The sequence below is a fragment of the Nicotiana sylvestris genome, chromosome 8 (genome assembly GCF_000393655.2).
Source record: "Nicotiana sylvestris chromosome 8, ASM39365v2, whole genome shotgun sequence".
NCBI lineage: Eukaryota > Viridiplantae > Streptophyta > Magnoliopsida > Solanales > Solanaceae > Nicotiana > Nicotiana sylvestris.
Window position 1 is genome coordinate 60,891,907 of NC_091064.1, and position 19,296 is coordinate 60,911,202.

At 37.7% G+C, this 19,296-nt stretch overlaps 1 protein-coding gene across 1 annotated transcript; it reads right to left on the reverse strand.

Annotated features, from left to right (window-relative positions):
- Positions 1–18,198: 18,198 nt before the first annotated feature.
- Positions 18,199–18,531, reverse strand: LOC138875104 (uncharacterized). The gene has a single exon (XM_070153924.1). The coding sequence runs from the start codon at positions 18,529–18,531 to the stop codon at positions 18,199–18,201; it is 333 nt and encodes a 110-aa protein (XP_070010025.1).
- Between the last annotated feature and the right edge of the window lie 765 nt (positions 18,532–19,296).

The window sequence follows — 19,296 nt, forward strand, 5'->3', positions numbered from 1 at the left end:
GTTTAATGCATTTGAATTGCATTTTTGAGATCGTTTCATTTTTTTCTCCATGTCGTTCTGGTAGATTTTCCGGTGGTCGTACCTTCATTTCACCATGAATTTGTTGGCATGTGTATTTGCTTGAATAAGGAATTTCCATATTCAAATTTGTGGCATCTTATGGTTCACATTTCCATATTTCTAGAATGCATAATTGAAGTAAAATTCATACTTAATGCAATCATATGGAAGTTCAATATGTGCAATAAAAGTGAGGTAAAGTACTTTAGGTAATATAATGTCATATGAATTTAGAGCAGCAGATACAACTTATGAACACCGTAGTTTGCTTTAGGCGCGATAAATAAATCATCGTGACCATGGATACGGTTCATGTGGCATGGTCACGATACATAATCCCCAATTGGAGTGTGCATTTCATGTGACCCGATCATAACAACTTCGAATAATAATAAAATAAACATATCGCGAATCGCGGGCGCATTTCACGTAGCGTGGTTTGCGGCGTGTTCCAACACGAAAAATGTACGACAATCGTAACTTGTTCAAAAAATAATTCCATAAATCCTAAAAAGCAGTTAAATGAATAAAAGTGGTTATAAAGTTAAAAATGCACAATAGGTTTAAAACATGTAACAAATCAGATAATTAGGTCAATTTTAATAGTTTAAGCGACCGTGCTCGAACCACGAAATCCGGGAATGCCTAACACCTTCTTCCGGGTTAACAGAATTTCTTACTTAGAATTTCTGGTTACGCAGACTTTTATGTAAAGTCAAATTTTCCTCGATTTGGGATTTAAAATAAATCGGTGACTTGGGACACCAAAATAATTATCCCAAGTGGCAACTCTGAAAAATTAATAAAATAATTCCATTTCAATTAATGTCGCTTTAATTGGAAAAACTCCCTTATATTTGCCTCGGGCGGGTAAAAAGGAGGTGTAATAGTACCCACCTCCGAGGATTGACAATTTATTTGATCAGTTACAAGGTGCCAAGTGTTTTTCAAAGATAGACTAGAGGTCCGGGTACCATTAGGTAAGGGTTAAGGATGAAGATATTCCAAAGACAACATTCAGGACCAAATACGGGTACTTCAAGTTTCGTGTTATGTCGTTCGGTTTGACCAATGACCCAACAGTATTCATGGATTTGATGAACTGTGTGTTCAGGCCCTTTTTAGATCTATTCTTAATTGTTTTTATCGATAATATATTGGTGTGTTATCGTTTAAAGGCTGAGCATGCAGATCATCTGCATATTGTGCTCAGAGTTGTACAAAAAGGGAAGTTGTATGCAAAATTCTCTAAATGTGAATTTTGGTTGAACTTTGTAGCTTTCCTTGGGCATATCATTTCGGGTGAAGGAATCTGGGCAGATACACAAAAGATTGAGGCAGTAAAGACTTGGCCTAGACCCACAACACCGATGAAGGTTCATAGCTTTCTTGGTTTGGCAGGTTATTACATGAGATTTGTAGAGAAATTTTCTTCCCTTTCAACACCTTTGACAAAGTTGACTCAGAAGGGAGCAAAGTTTTAATGGACTGATGCTTGCGAACGGAGTTTCTAGGCATTAAAGTACAGATTAATATCAGCCCCGTTTCTAATGCTTCCAGAAGGAACCGATGGTTACATTATCTATTGTGATGCTTCAGGCGTTGGTTGGGTTGTTTGATGATGCAGCATGGTAAGGTTGTGGCTTATGCTTCTAGACAACCAAGAAAGCACGAGAAGAACTACCCGACCCATGATTTAAAGTTAGCTGCGGTGACTCATGCACTAAAAATGTGGAGGCATTACTTGTATGGTATTCATGTTGATATCTATACGGATCATAAGAGCCTCCAGTATATCTTCAAGCAAAAAGAATTGAATCTACGTCAAAGGAGATGGTAGGAGCTACTTAAAGACTATGACATTGATATTTTATATCATCCGGGGAAGGCGAACGTAGTAACCGACGCCCTCAGCTGTAGATCTATGGGTAGCTTATCATATTTACAGCCAGAAAAGAGGGGAATAGCCTATGAGGTTCATCAGCTATCTAGTCTTGGAGTTCGGTTACTGGACTCAGGTGATATTGGAATCATTACTCAGGATACGGCAACATCCTCTTTAGTAACTGAAGTATAGGAACGCCAGTACGAGGATCCTGTACTAGTTCATTATCGGAATACCACCCATCAAAGGGAGAAGACACAATTTGAAATTATAGAATATGGGGTCCTTAAATATTGAGGATAATTATGTGTCCCTAATGTTGCAAGGCTACGTCGGCAGGTTATGGGAGAAACTCACTATTCTCGTTATTCTATCCATCCAGGAGCAACAAAGATGTATCATGATATCAGGGAAGTGTATTGGTGGGATGGAATGAAAAAGGATATAGTAGAAGTTGTTGCTCAATGTCCTAACTGTCAGCAGGTTAAGATTGAGCATCAAAAACCCGGTGGCTTATTGCAGGCTATGGAGATTCCGACTTGGAAATGGGAAGTAATCAATATGGATTTCATCGTAGTCTTACCTCGTACCCAGCGTAAGTTCAATTCGATATGGGTGATTATTGATAGGCTTACAAAGTCAGCCCATTTTCTGCCCGTTAGGACTATATATTCCTCAAAGGATTATGCAAGGCTTTATATTAAGGAAATAGTATGATTGCATGGTGTCCCTGTATATATATCTCGATAGAGGAGCTCAATTTACAGCTAACTTCTGGAGGTCCTCCCAAAACGGATTGGGGACTCAAGTAAGTCTTAGTACAGTATTTCATCCCCATACAAACGGACAGGCTGAGCATACTATTCAAACACTGGAGGATATGTTACGAGCTTGTGTAATAGACTTCAAAGGTAGCTGGGATGATTATATGTCGCTTATTGAGTTTGCATATAATATTAGCTACCATTCCAGCATTCAGATAGCTCCATACGAAGATCTTTACGGACAGAAGTGTAGGTCGCCTATAGGGTGGTTCGATGTTGGAGAATCTGAATTACATGGGCCAGACCTGGTTCAGCAGGCCATAGAAAAAGTAAAATTGATTCGGGACCGACTGTTGACAGCTCAGAGTTGTCAAAAGTCATATTCTGACGTGCAGAGACGAGATTTAGAATTTGGGGTGATGACTGGGTATTCTTAAAGGTGTCACCTATGAATGTGATGAGATTTGGCAAGAAAGGCAAACTTAGCCCACGGTATATTAGGCCTTATAGGATCATTTGGAGAGTGGGCCAAGTAGATTGTGAGTTAGAATTGCCCTCGGAATTGGAGTCTGTCCATCTGGTTTTTCACGTATCCTACCCGAGTGGTGCCCACAGATGATGTACAGATTACAGAGGACTTGTCATACGAGGAAATTCCGGTTGCCATCCTAGACCAACAAATTTGCAAGCTGCGGAATAAGGAGGTAGCCTCTGTGAAAGTACTTTGGAGGAACAACAATGTGGAAGAAATGACTTGGGAGGCCAAGGAAGATTTAGAGTTTGGGGTGCAGATGTGAGATGTAACATCCTTCCCCCCTTAGAAATATTTGCCCTCGAATGTTTAACTCTCCGAGATCTATATAACCTTGGCAGAGTCACCTTTGTAACAACGCTACTACCAACTTTTCCTATAGAAACCCAATAATTTAATGACGATGATTGGGTTCCTATAGAAACCCAATAATCTAGACTTCATGTCTTCCTTGGCCTCCCAAGTCATTTCTTCCACATTGTTGTTCCTCCAAAGTACTTTCACAGAGGCTACCTCCTTACTCCGCAGCTTGCAGATTTGTTGGTCTAGGATGGCAACCGGAATTTCCTCGTATGACAAGTCCTCTGTAATCTGTACATCATCTGTGGGCACCACTCGGGTAGGATACGTGAAAAACCAGATGGACAGACTCCAATTCCGAGGGCAATTCTAACTCACAAGCTACTTGGCCCACTCTCCAAATGATCCTATAAGGCCCAATATACCGTGGGCTAAGTTTGCCTTTCTTGCCAAATCTCATCACATTCATAGGTTACACCTTTAAGAATACCCAGTCATCACCCCAAACTCTAAATCTCATCGCTGCACGTCAGAATATGACTTTTGACGACTCTGACCTGTCAACAGTCGGTCCCGAATTAATTTTACTTTTTCTATGGCCTGCTGAACCAGGTCTGGCCCATGTAATTCAGATTCTCCAACATCGAACCACCCTATAGGCGACCTACACTTTTGTCCATAAAGATCTTCGTATGGAGCCATCTGAATGCTGGAATGGTAGCTAATATTATATGCGAACTCAATAAGCGACATATAATCATCCCAGCTACCTTTGAAGTCTATTACACAAGCTCGTAACATATCCTTCAGTGTTTGAATAGTACGCTCAGCCTATCCGTTTGTATGGGGATGAAATACTGTACAAAGACTTACTTGAGTCCCCAATCCGTTTTGGGAGGACCTCCAAAAGTTAGCTGTAAATTGAGCTCCTCTATCCGAGATATATATACAGGGACACCATGCAATCATACTATTTCCTTAATATAAAGCCTTGCATAATCCTTTGAGGAATATATAGTCCTAACGGGCAGAAAATGGGCTGACTTTTTAAGCCTATCAATAATCACCCATATCGAATTGAACTTACGCTGGGTACGAGGTAAGACTACGATGAAGTCCATATTGACTACGTCAAAGGAGATGGTTGGAGCTACTTAAAGACTATGACGTTGATATTTTATATCATCCGGGGAAGTTAAACATTCGAAGTCCAATTATTGATGATTGGGTTTCTATAGGAAAAGTTGGTAGTAGCGTTGTTACAAAGGCGACTCTGCCAAGGTTATATAGATCCCGGAGAGTTAAACATTCGAGGGAAAACGTTTCTAAGGGGGGAAGGATGTTACATCTCACATTTTCGTACGTCAAAAGTTTCATCTTCAGTTAATTAACGTAGACTCGGGGATGAGATCATCTTAACGTTAACGTATTTACGCTATTTATAACAAGAGATAACTAAGCGTTATGAAGGATAAAGGGGTACACGAATTAAAGAAAGAGAGTTTCGTTAAAAGTGGCGAATTTGGGATAAAATACGGGTCGAGCAATAATACCCGATAACTATGAACTAGTACCATGCAAGATACCATATGACCACGGTAGTATAATGTATAAAGTATATATGAAGTATATTAAAAATAAGTAGAATTTTAAGTAATTTATGGTAATTTTTAAATTACGCGGGTAATTGATTAATTATCGGGTAACGAAATATTACCTAGTTAACTATTAACTGGATAAAAATTAACAAAATTACACCCCAAAAGAAATGTGGCAGCTCCCTTTTAATTTAAGGTGACTCATTATCCATTTATTACATGTGTCACGTTAAGGTTTAAGTGGCAAGAAAGACATTTTATAGTCTTATCATTATAACATTAAAAACGTTACAAACCTTTATTAAAGCTTTAAGATTTCAAAGCTTTAACAAAGTGGTTACAAAGCTTTAACAATTCAAAGCTTTAACAGATCTGCAATCCAAAACGTAGCCATTTCAAAGCTTTAATAAAGCTTCCTTTTCCTATTTTGAAAACAAAATCAATCCGAACGTTACAAACAGTAACAGCTCAAACAACGAGATTTCTTGCTTCCAAGTTCTCCTACAAATAATATTATACGGAGTTTTCCTTATTCCAAGTATGTTAAGGTCATCCCTTCTTTTTTTGGCATGGTCCAAATTATACTGAAGAAACGAGCAAATGCATAGTTTTCACAAATTACTCTATTCATAGAAATACTAGGGGTGTCTATATTCTTGATTCCCCATGTGAATGATTATCATCTTCTGTTCATGGGTCTCAGAATAATACGCAGTTGAAAAAGTTTATCCCGGAAGGATTATTGAGATTTTTACGTATTTTTCATGCATTTCACCAATTTATACATGTGCATTGACATATGACCAGATGGTGTTATATACGCGTATATATGTAAATATATGTATATGGGATATGGGAAAAGGTTACGGCGTTATATACGCACCACCATCTGATCAACTGGTATATGTTGTTGATGTTGCCTACAGTGGCCGAGACGATATGATGGGATGCCCTCAGTGGCTTGATGATATAATATACACACATACGTATGCATGGCATGATATTTATGTGCATGTGCATGACATTATAAATGTTTTAGAATTTACAAAGTTATTCAGATTTAAAGATGTGTTTCTATATTCCATGTTTCATATACGTCTTTTACGTTCTAAGTCTCATGTCTTACATACTCAGTACATATTTCATACTGACGCCCTATTTCATGGGGCCAACGTTTTATGCCCGCAGGTGCATGTAGGCAAGCTAATGGTCTCCCTTCTTAGGATCCTTGATCAGCGAGAGTTGGTGTGCTCCACTTGATCCGAAGCTTCTTTTGATTTTGGTACGATATGTTTGTATATATATATATATATATATATATACATATATAGGTATGACGTGGCTTAGCCCCGTCTTCGCGCAGTTATATTTCTATTAGAGGTTTGTAGACAGCATGTCTAGTTAGATAGTATGTGGCTTTGCCAGCTTCCAGTTTTGAGATGTAGAGTTGTCTATAGCAGCCTTTTCGACTCGCCCTACGTATGTTGCACGTATATGTATGTATGCCTTTTGGGCAGATTTCCTTCATGTACTTTATTCTCGTAATTCAGCAGATGTTATTTAAGTTTATATTTTAGGCGCATGCTTCGGAGTGTTTGGCAGGTAGGACTCGGGCACCCGTCGCGGCCCATCAGTTTGGGTCGTGACACATAAGTATGGAGCTTAACTGGAAAATGTAATTTGTAAATGATAGCAATACTAGTTATGCTTTAAATGGTAGAACCCTCATTGAATTGTTGGTTTTGATTTCTTGAGGACAACCAAAAGCCTTAAGTTGGAGGGTGTTGATGAGTGATGATTTTACCACTCATTCTAGTCTCTTTTCTTTAGTTTTTATATCCTTTAATTATAATATGAGGGTGTTTATGGTATGTATTGCTAGATTTTCAAGTAAATGATTCCATAAAGAGAGTTGACTTAAATTGAAGTGGAATTGAGCAAATAAGGGTTGAAACAATGCAAAACTCTTCAGTGATTCCGCATCTGCAGAAGACTGGTCGCAGAAGCGACCTCGCATCTGCGAGGAAATGGTCCGCATATGTGGAATTGAGCTACATTATTTGGGATCGCATCTACGAGACAAGAACCGCTTCTATGGTTGCGTATCTGCGCTTGAGAGTCAGCATCTGCGGAGCAATAAGTTCCCTTCAATTTTCACATCAATCTGCATCTGTGGAGCCGCACCCATGGGTTTCTTCCGCGGGTGCAGTCAACGGGCTTCAGACCTGGGCAAGAATAACATTTCATATTTTGTCAATTCCAAACCCACAAATACACGACCTAGTAGAATATTTGGACATCTTTGGGCAGTCTTTGACCAATTTTGAGAGAAGAACACAAGTTTGGAGTTTCTTGCACACACATTTTGGTCTTGAAGATTTGAAGCTTTTGGTTGAGAATTTCTTACTCATTTATGCTCATTTCTATATTTTCTTGCTTTGTATTGTTTATCTAAGTGTGTAGTATTTATTCCAACACTTGAACTTGTTTATGGAAATATTCATGTTTAAAGTGTGGATTAAATATCTTGGTGTGCTTATGTATTGAACAATTTTTATCTTTTATGAAGTAAGTTATTGCTTCTTTAATTATTCTTGTTCTTTAATGTTTCCAAATGGATTAGCTAACCCCAGGACTCACCCATTAGCTTCGAATTAATTTTGGGAAAGATTAATTAACTAGAACTTGAGGCTTTGACCCTCATTTTATAGATTCTACCTAGGGATAGGATTGAACTACTTGTAGCCATATTCGGGTGTATTTAATCTCTTAATTGTCTTAGGGACAATTCAATTAGGAAGTCTTGTTAGTCTTCAAAAGAAGCTAATATAGAATTATTTTCCGAGGCTAATTAACATAAACTTGCTCATATGTTTTAAATCGTGAAATACATTGGATCGTTACTTGAGTGTAATTCCCCGTGTATACATACTTGTAGCCATTGATCATTTTACTTACTTTCTAGGTTAGTTTAATTTTCGCATTTAGCTATAAATATTTTCTCAAGACAATTCTAAGTATTTGGAATTGCACATATAAAGACCATTGTCTGTTGACACATATAAAGAGTTGTTAGTTGTTATACAAGTCATTGGCATGAAGTACAAGATAGTTATGAGCCACAATAGCATTAGGAGAAAGCATAAAAATAGGGGAGAGTTCTTTATTAAACATGCAGAGGGCAGGGTGGAAGTACGGTCCGCACAATTCCAAGTGCGATCTGCAAAATGAAAGTGACGTCCCCAAAAATCCAAGTGTGGCCGCACTTCTGCGCTGAGGTATCAGACCTTTAGAGAGAAGTCTCTGAAGGATAGTGCAAACACGCTTCTGCGATCATAGAAATCCAAATGCGGTCCATACAATTATATGTGTGGTCCGCACTTGAGTAAAATTACTCAGGTCCTAGAGAATAAGTTTTCTGAAGGACAATGCGGACCTCTCTTTATGGACATGAAATTCTAACTACGCTATGCACAATTTAAATTACGGCTGCAGAATTTGGGCTATCAGCCAGGCTACCAAACTAGTAATTGCAAACCGCAAAATTTCAAATGTGATCCGCACAATCAAGAGTAGTAAAGACACAGTTCAGTTAATACCTAGGTTATGCAATTTTGTTCAATCCAACTAGGTAACATGTTAAAGGCATGATAGCAAATACCCATTCTTAATTTACCTCACATGGACACAGATAAAGGATGTAATATAGATGGCCTAACAAGAATTTAAAAATAAAAAAAATTCAAAAGAAAAATAAACAAGATCGAAGTGATGCATACCAGATTATGATAGTGCAAGTGGAATGATCGGGAGTGGATATGTGTGGTCAAATGTGCGTACAAATGGATCTTCAGTAAAATCTCTGTTAGTGAGTGAAAATGCCGAAAAAGGTAAAATAATGACCCACTATTTTATTTATATTATTGTATGGGCCGGTTCAGAGAGAGGTCGAGTGCGGCCACAAAATTCCAACCGCGATCCACACTCTGTTACCTGGATGATAGAGAGCATATATTTGTGTGGTCCGCACTCTTTCAAGTGTGGCCGAACTTTTGTCAACATGTTTTTAGTGACCTCTTTGCAAGTACTCTCATGTGGCCGCAAAATTGGCTCCGCATTATTGCGATAAAAGTTCAGAGGATACTCATTTTAGAATTTAGGATATCTTAGCATCTACTGTCCGCAGTAAAAATCTACGACCGCAATCAATTATTTGATGTCTGCATTTCCTCTTCTACCAATGCACAAATAAAGTATGGTCCGTAGTTTTCCATGCAATGCCACATCTTTATCCATCTTTTAATACCTAATATTGATTATTGAAGTTGTCACGACCCAAACCGATGGGCCGCGACTGGCACCCGGTACCTTACTCAACCGAGTACCAATACAACGTATATTTTCATGTCATACTATCATAAATAACTGAGCTGGATAGGCTGCCATGAAATAGGTAGAATACAACAGGTAATGCCAACTTATACATAAGACATATGGGCGACTAAGACCAAAATAATCACTTGAACACTGAACATAGGCTGACAAGACCATATGATCTTTTACGTACATGACATCGGTCTACAATCCTCTAAGGATACATAATTTTCATAAAGGTCGGGACAAAGTCCTGCCATACCAAACAATACACATCTAACTCATACTAACCAAACAAGCAACTCCGAAGCAAATGAAGCACACTAACATTTTCTGATGAGCTGACAACCTACTTGGAGGGTTCTCGACCTATCTATCGGGACCCGCAGGCATGAAACGTAGCATCCCCAGAAAAAAAAGGGACGTCGGTACGAATAATGTACCGAGTATGTAAGGCACATAAATAAGTACATAATAGACATGGAGGAAATATAGAGTAAATGGCTTCACCTGTAAGTCTGAATAACTTTGTAATTCATGAAATAATTATAGTATCATGCATATGTGTATGAATGTCATGTCGTACATAGGTATATGTTTCATAACATCATCAACCTCTGAGGGCATCCCATCATATCATCTTGGCCACTATGGGCAAAATCATCAACGTATACCAACTGATCAGGTGGTGGTGCGTAGATAACATCATAGCATTTTCCCATATCCCATATAAATATAATATACATATATACGCGTATATAACGCCATTTGGTCATTGGTTAATGTGCATGTATAAATGCATGAAATGCATAAGAAATACGTCAATAAGATTTTCTCGAAATGGCATAAAAATCGATATGCCTTACGGATAAACTTTATCAAATACGTATTTTAGTAAGACCCATGAAGAGAATAATTCACATGGGGAATCAAGAATATAGACACCGCTAGTATTTTTATGAATAGAGTCATTTATGAAAGTTGCGTATTTTGCTCATTTTATTTGTATTATTTGGACCGTGCCAAAAGAAAGAAGGGATGACCTTAACATACCTGGAGTAGGAAAAAATCCGTATAATAATCTTGTAGGAGAATTGATTGCAAGAAATCTTGTTGCTAATGTCTTCTTTCTAACATCTTGTTGGTGTCTTTTTTTGCAAGAATTTAAAATTAATCTTTGAAGGCTTGACAATAACCAACATTTTCCAGGAAATGCTAACATTTGTTTTGGATGGCAAAATGCTAATAATTTTGACTTGTAAAGTTCCAAAGTATCTGATTGTTGAAAGCTTTTGAAAATAGTTAACTTTCTTTGGATTGTAAGGATTTGTATAAGGAACATAAGAAATGATGTGTCTCTTTTTATTACTAACCTAGTTGCCACCTGTCCACGAAGACTAAAGAGTCATTTGTCTTGATTGTGGCTAGTTGCCACGTTTTTGGAGAGGTGGGTGAGAATTATGAATCTTTATCCACTTATTAGGTAATAAGTAATGTTCTGTTACACCGGTAATTAACCAATTACCCGCATAATTAAAAATTATCTCAAATTACTTAAAATACTACTCTCTTTTAACATACCTTATATACCTTATGGTCATGTAGTACCTTGTATGGCACTAGTCCATAAATACAGGTATTTTAGCTTTGGCCGTATTTTACCCTAAAATGCCAAACTTTGAAAATTTATTTTCTTTGACTTGCTTCCCCTTCCAATTTCACGAATTTACTCATCACTTGTGAAATAGCATAATCCTTATAATCTCCGAATAATCTTTTACTTGGCTGATGTCAATTACCTTACAACAAATTCAACGTATAATACTGTAGGGTACAATATTGTCGTAACTTAATACTACGAAGCATAACATCATTATAATGTATTCCTGCAAGGCGTAACATCATCTTATTATTGCGGGGTGTAACATCATTCCCCCCTTTGGAACATTCGTCCTCGAATGTTGATTGATGCTCTTATCGTTTTCATAAGTTATAGCTCTTGTGAATACCTTAATACTCTCCTTGCTATTTAAGTAGTTTCTCTGTGAATAAATCCAAAGTCTAGGGTATTCCCCCATTTAGTCATTTTGCTCATATCATGACTTGTGGTCAAAATCTTTCTAATCTCGCAATTGTTGCTACCTCCTGTCATGCAGCATGTATGACCCTGGCTTTGTAAGTGCTCTTATGCGATTCATTTTTCCTTTTCTCCTTTTATCTTTTAGTCAATCTCTAGGCCTTACTTTGTAAACATATACAAGGCTTAATAGGATGTCTCTCTAGGTATCTATAGGTGTACTGAAGTTCTTCACTCGATACTTTGCAGAACTTGCGAATATGGCCATATCCTATTTCATAGATCTGGTTATCCATTTGTATGGCTTTATTGCATCTACATGGGTCATACTATACCATTTTTTTTTACATCAATTTTTTGTTATTGAGGTATGCTTACCAAACTCCCAGTTACTTTTGTTGCCTATCCTTTAGGTATAAATCTCAGTCCTTTAATGCTCCTTCACTACCGTTCGTCTGAAGAAAGATAGTGTAATCTCATGTCATACTTTGTAACTTGTATCTGTCCATTTTTTATTCACCTCAATATTGATCTACAACCATCCATTGATAACTTGAAATTTCTTACGTAATATATTTCCACTAGGGCTTACGTTGCATCATGGAACATTTGAAATGATTTTCCTGATCCACCTGAGGGTGATACTGTACTTCCATAACCATATCTCAAATCATAGTTATCACAATGATTTGTCTTACATGGGTATTTTAATAATGTACAATTCATGAACTCATTACTCAATCGGAAGCCCAAACGTCATCCATTATTCATCATAATTGTATCCTTATTCTACAATCAGGGCAACATTCCATTTCTTCTAAATGCTATTAGTCTTAGACTCGTTTAAGTTGATTCAGGCTATACTGAGCTTTGTATAACTTAGATAAACCATCAGCTCTTTTGTTTTCATAGGCTTGTTCTAAAGACTTATCCATTTGCGCCACCTTCTCACTTGTCTTCTTCTTATCCCTACTCTTGTTTTTCTAAAACCTTGTCATTCTATCATACTCTAGCTTGCGATCGATTCCCTTATGACTTCTGGAATATCGAGACATCACATCGTCTCTAACTCTTCTTTTACTCTCTAATTAGACCTGGTACGCCACTGACAACGATGTTATCATTCCTAGATATTGAATCCTAGTGCTTCTAGCCTTCTATTCGAAGCATGGACTATTCACGATCTTCTGCCCTTGAGTATCTTGTACGTGTTCACATTTACCTTACTTACTTTAAAATCTTGCATCGTATCTTCTATTTCTTTCATGACTTCCCTTACACCTAGGTGTAATTTATGTCCAATACTTGCACCTCTGGTGTATACAAAACTCGGTGGGAGCTTCGTATTGACTTGTTATGAGGATGGTACTTTTCTGATCGGTTTCATTATAGGGTCGTTATAGAATATGGTTGTCGTATTATCCCTCTTGTACCTCTGATATTAAGAGTGACCCTGTAATGTGCTCAATCACGATTTCTATAATTTTCTGGGTCCAATAATCTACTTCGTTGATGTAACTCTTTAGTTTCCTCCTTCTTCTTATCGGCCTTTATGTCGGCTTAAGTTATCTTCCAATCTGCAACTCATGGTATTAGTTATTCTATTTAGCCTTTCATGGGCGTTGAGGAATATGCATGATACTATTATTTAACAATTTAATCCTTCGTTTATGACCTTGGCTCAATTCTTTCTTTTAATGTATACTAGAATCTTCTACGGTTGTATATGTTGCATGTATAAAACTCTGAACCCTTAAGTGCGTTCATAACGTAACCAACTCTGGATCATTGATCGAATAATTTCTTTCGTTCCATCATAGCTTTCTTTCAAGGTAAGTTATTACTTTTCCTAGTCTCTCTGCCCCCGTATTGCGTCCATACTTATCTTATCTCAGTGCCCACACATGCCAGAGTTTTCGTGCAACTCATATGATCTCGAGTATTACTTTTAATTTTTACTTCCTATTCATTAGCCACGGTAGGTGCCACTTTCCTTTGGAGTGCTTCCAATGTTGTTGTGAGACTGTTGTTACGTGACCATTCTCTCCTTAGGTCACTGAGCTTAGGTTAAAGACTTCTTCCTTATTTTCTCAGCTAGTCTTTCATTGTAGTATTTAGAGAGGATCCTCTAACTCTTGTAAGGCTGCAAGCTTATCACATTGTATGCCTGACAGAATTTTCGATGTTCTTCCTTGCTTATAATTACCCGTAGTTACTTATCTCCATGCCCTTGTGCTTGTAGGGTTACTCCTGAACAAATATTTTGACTGTCTACACGGTGGCACTTTTTTTATTTCTGTAACACTCATACGGTACCTTTTTAACTTCCCCAACTCCTATATGGATGTTTTCCAAGGATCACGATGTCATAACTATGGAGTTGAATTCCTCATATTGGGGTTCCCTATTTTATCTTGAACGATCTATTGATTTGTCTGTATTCTCTTGTCTAGCCATAGCTAAGCTCTTCTTGAATCAACTACTAATTGTTTGTTGGCCTATTCCCGTATCAATATTTCGTGTAATCTTTCTTGATCATTTCCTTTATCTTAACTTGCCTCTCACACTAGCTCCTTATTAATTAATAATATCTCGGGCAGGAATCCTTACTTCCTTTCCGTGACGTCGTGTTTGCATAATTTTCTCGTATCGTAGCATAATTGTAGGCTTTGAATAAGTGCAATCTCATCCCTTTTTTTGTTTTATCGCATTCTTCCTTTACCATTCCATAATTACAGGAACCACTTACTTCTGACGTAATGTCACGTCATTCCATATTCCCCCCTTTAGGAGAGTACTAAGATTTAGTGCTATGACTAATCTATGTATAGATCTTTTACCTCTTCATCTTTGGCGCCTTTTCACATCATCGATGACCCTTACTCGCCTTGCGGTAATCCTTCTGTACCAAGAATAACAATATTCCTTACTCGCAATGGTGACACTTAGTGTAATTGGCACATGCAGTCCCTTAAGCTGAACTTTGCTCACATTGCTCGCTTTAGGGAAGCGTATTCCTAAATGACCATTCTTTGAATTTCTCATGAATCTTCTTTTGTCATCCATTCTATTATTGCCGGAGCAAAATCTGAAATTTTTATGATGGTGACTATTATCAATCACTCAGTCCCTAATTCATGTTTAGTTTACCCTATTCACCAGCCCATACTGATTTCTATCATTCTGAGGTCTAACATTTCCTTGTGGTAGTTGCGTTGGAGTCACGAACTTATTTCTCGAAATAAGGGTATGACTTTATGGCCTATACTCTTTTGTTGTCTCAAGGCGTGTCACCTCTCGTGTTTTCCTTCTTGAGTATGGACTCTTTAGAATTGTCATCATTTTGATCTACCGTTGTCATCCATGTACCACATTTTACTCATACTGCTTCATTAACTCTCTTCTTATTTTCCCGCTAACATTTATGCCTATCACTTTATTCCAAAAGCTCGAACAAGACATTCTTTCGCTTCTAGCCCCTCTTGCTCCATCCATTGGATTCTTGAATTTCCTAACATTCTCTTTCTACCGGGGATGGGAGCCACACTAAGGTAATATTAATCCCTTCCAGGATTCCAGTGCTTATCTTTGTAATACGCATATCAGGCTGTACTATTTTAGGGTGCACCATCGAGGTGTCTTACAAGGAGATCCATTACCACGTTTGTACTATCCTTCAGAAATGTCAACTAACTCTACCAATCCGTCCACTATTTTGGATTACTCTATCCCCAGCCGGATCCTAATAACTTGTCCTTCTCTTAAGCTATGTCTGATAGCTCCCATAGGGCATATCTGAGATCGGTATGGCCGATTGTACATGCATCTATCACTGTTGCAAGTAACTCAAAATGCTTGTATCTCCCTTCCTGAATGGTAAATAATGATAATATTTATTAACTGGGCATCTTGTACCCTTCTTCATCTTGCTTCTTTTACTTCTTGAAACTTGTATTTATCTTCTAAATCTCTCATTGTCTTTCACCATTAAGGTGGATAGGTATTCTTGCCTCAAGACTCCTTATCAAGAGGCTTAAACCTTTCAATACGCACATGATCTACTGAAAACCTCACATTTACTTATCATAAGCATGATACAAAGTCGAGTTCCTCTAATTCAACACTTCCACAGCTATATCTCTTATCGATCATCTTTCTAAACGTATGCATCGTCTTATTACGAATAAAAATAGAAGTTTGGAATTTGAATTCTTATAAGTGACCTCTACCACACAATCTAGAGTAAGAAAAAGAGTGACAGTCCTAAATGCCCTGTAGCCCCCTGCTTATAAGTGTGGTGCACGACACACCCATAAACGAGACTCTGCTAGACACGGCTTGTAGACTCCCTATGACAGAACTGTTCTGATACCACTTTTGTCACGACCCAAACTGATGGGCCGCGACGGGAATCCAGTACCGTACTCAATCGAGTACCAACATAATGTATCTTTTCATGTTATACTATCATAAATAACTGAACTGGAGAGGCTGCAATGAAAGACATAGAATACAACAGGTAATTCCAACTTATACAGAAGACATATGGGCCTCTAAGACCAAAATAACCACTTGAACACTAAACATAGGCCAACAAGGCCATATGATCTTTTACGTACATGACATCTATCTACAAGCCTCTAAGATACATAATTTTCATAAAGGTCGGGATAGAGTCCCGCCATACCAAACAATACACATCTAACTCCTACTAACCAAACAAGCAACTCCGAAGCAAATGGAGTGCACCAACATCTTCCACTGAGCTGATAGTTTACTTGGAGGGCTCTTGACCTGTCTATCGAGACCTGCGGGCATGAAACACGGTGTCCCCATGAAAAAAGAGACGTCAGTACGAATAATGTACCGAGTATGTAAGGAACATAAATAAGTACATAACAAACATGAAGGAAATATAGAGTAAATGACTCCACCTGTAAGTCTGAATAACTTTGTAATTCATGAAATAATTATAGTATCATGCATATGCGTATGAATGTCACGTTGTGCATAGGTACATGTTTCATAACATCATCAGCCTCTGAGGGCATCCCATCATATCATCTTGGCCACTATGGGCAAAATCACCAACGTATACCAGCTGATCATGTGGTGGTGCGTATATAACGCCATAACCTTTTTCCCATATCCCATATAAATATAATATACATATATACGTGTATATAACGTCATCTAGTCATGGGTCAATGTGCATGTATAAATGCATCAAATGCATAAGAAATACGTCAATAAGATTTTCTCGGAATGCCATAAAAATCAATATGCCTTACGGATAAACTGTATCAAATACGTATTATACTGAGACCCATGAACATAATAATTCACATGGGAATTCAAGAATATAGACACCCCTAGTATTTCTATGAATAGAGTAATTTATGAAAGTTGCGTATTTTGCTCGTTTCATTTGTATTATTTGGACCATGCCAAAAGAAAGAAGGGATGACCTTAACATACCTGTAGTAGGGAAAATCTATATAATATTCTTGTAGGAGAATTGATTGCAAGAAATCTCGTTGCTAATGTCTTCTTTCAAACATCCTGTTGGTGTCTTTTTTTGCAAGAATTGAAATTAAGCTTTGAAAGCTTGAAAATAACCAATGTTTTCCAGGAAATGCTAACATTTGTTTTGGATGGCAAAATGCTAATAATTTTGACTTGTAAAGTTCCAAAGGATCTGATTGTTGAAAGCTTTTAAAAATAGTTAACTTTCTTTGGATTGTAAGGATTTGTATAAGGAACATAAGAAATGATGTGTCTCTTTATTTACTAACCTAGTTGCCACCCATCTAAGAAGACTAAAGAGTCACTTGTCTTAGATTGTGGCTAGTTGCCACATTTTTGGAGGGTAGGGTGAGAATTATTAATCTTTATCCACTTATTAGGTAATTAGGTAATGTTTCGTTACCCGGTAATTAACCAATTACCCGCATAATTAAAAATTATCTCAAATTACTTAAAATACTACTCTCTTTTAACATACCTTGTATACCTTATGGTCATGCAGTAACTTGTATGGCACTAGTCCATAAATACTGGGTATTTTAGCTCAGGCCGTATTTTACCCCAAAATGCCAAATTTTGAAAATTCATTTCTTTGACTTGCTTCCCTTTCACTTTCACGAATTTACTCATCACTTGTGAAATAGCATAATCCTTATAATATCCAAATAATCTTTTACTTGGACTGATGTCAATTGCCTTACGACAAATTCAACGTACAATAATACAGGGTGCAACATCGTCGTAACTTAATACTGCGAAGCGTAACATCACTGTAATGTAATACTTCTGGGTGCAACATTGTTATAACTTAATACTGCAAAGCATAATATCATCCTAATATAATAGTGCAAGGCGTAACATCATCATAATATTGTGGGGTGTAACAGAAGCACACTTCAAATATGGTTTAAAACAATAAAACAATATCTACACTAAAAGGGGAAAAGGAAAAGAACTTGGGTTGCCTCTCAAGAAGCGGCTTATTTAATGTCATGGTACGACGCAATATCAGAGCATCCTCAATTGAAATAAAGAACTACCACCATGTGGCTTTCACCAACTTTTCCCAAATAATGTTTCACTCAGTAACCATTAACCCGAAATATTTTATTGTTCTTGTTCTTCAAGTCAAAATCACCGAAGGGTGTCACACCAACAACTTCAAATGGACCAATCCATTTTGATTTAAGCTTATCGTAAAACATTCTCAACCTTGAGTTTAACAACAACAATAGATCACCAGCCTTGAACTCCTTATTCCAAATATACTTGTCATGACGGTACTTCATCTTTTCTTTGTATAAGGACGAACTCTCGTAATCATGGTATCGAAATTCATTCGATTCATTCAAATTTGCAACCAGCAAGTTAGCAGCTACATCCCAATCAAGATTTAGTTTCTTCAAGGCCCACATTGCCTTGTGCTTTAATTCCACCAAACGATAAAAAGCTTTTCCAAACACTAACTAATATCGGAACATTTCGATAGGTGTTTTGTAAGCCGTTCTATATGCCCATAAAGCATCATCAAGCTTCTTAGACCAATCCGACGGATTTGCATTCACCGCCTTGAAAAAAAACTCTTTATCTCGCTGTTGAAACTTGTCACGCCCCAAACCTGGGGAGGCGTGGTTGGCACCCGGTGCCGAACTGGCACGAGCGAACCACTTTGTAACTCATTTTTTTTCTTCTGCAACTATCATGGGCCAACATGGCCAAAACTCATAATGTGTCACGACCCCAGTTCGCCCTCCGTGAACTATCGTAATGGCACCTAGTCTCTATGACTAGCTAAGTCTAACAAATTGCAGAAAAACAAACAACAGAATAAAACTAGCCAACAACTGCAGAAATAACATAATGAAGAGTTTACGATGCCGCTCGGCATATACAGTACAAACTCTCAAACTGAAACTACATTTCCCAAAACCCGGAATCTCATGAAATCAAAAGCTGTGGAATAACTACAAGGTGTTCTAACTCCAGAGTGTTTAAACAAAAGAAAAGTACAGAAGGGCGATAACTAAAAAAAATATAGTAGATAGGGAACCCTCGGTCTACGGACGCGGCAGACATACCTCAAAGTCTCTAGAGATCGCCTCGACTAGCTAACGATATGGCTGAGCCGATGTACCTGGATCTGCACATGGAAAATATGTGCAGGAAAGGACATGAGTACA

What these genes read in the sequence shown, in the direction of transcription:
- LOC138875104 (XM_070153924.1), bottom strand. Translation starts at nt 18,531, where the DNA reads ATGTGGGCCTTGAAGAAACTAAATCTTGATTGGGATGTAGCTGCTAAC.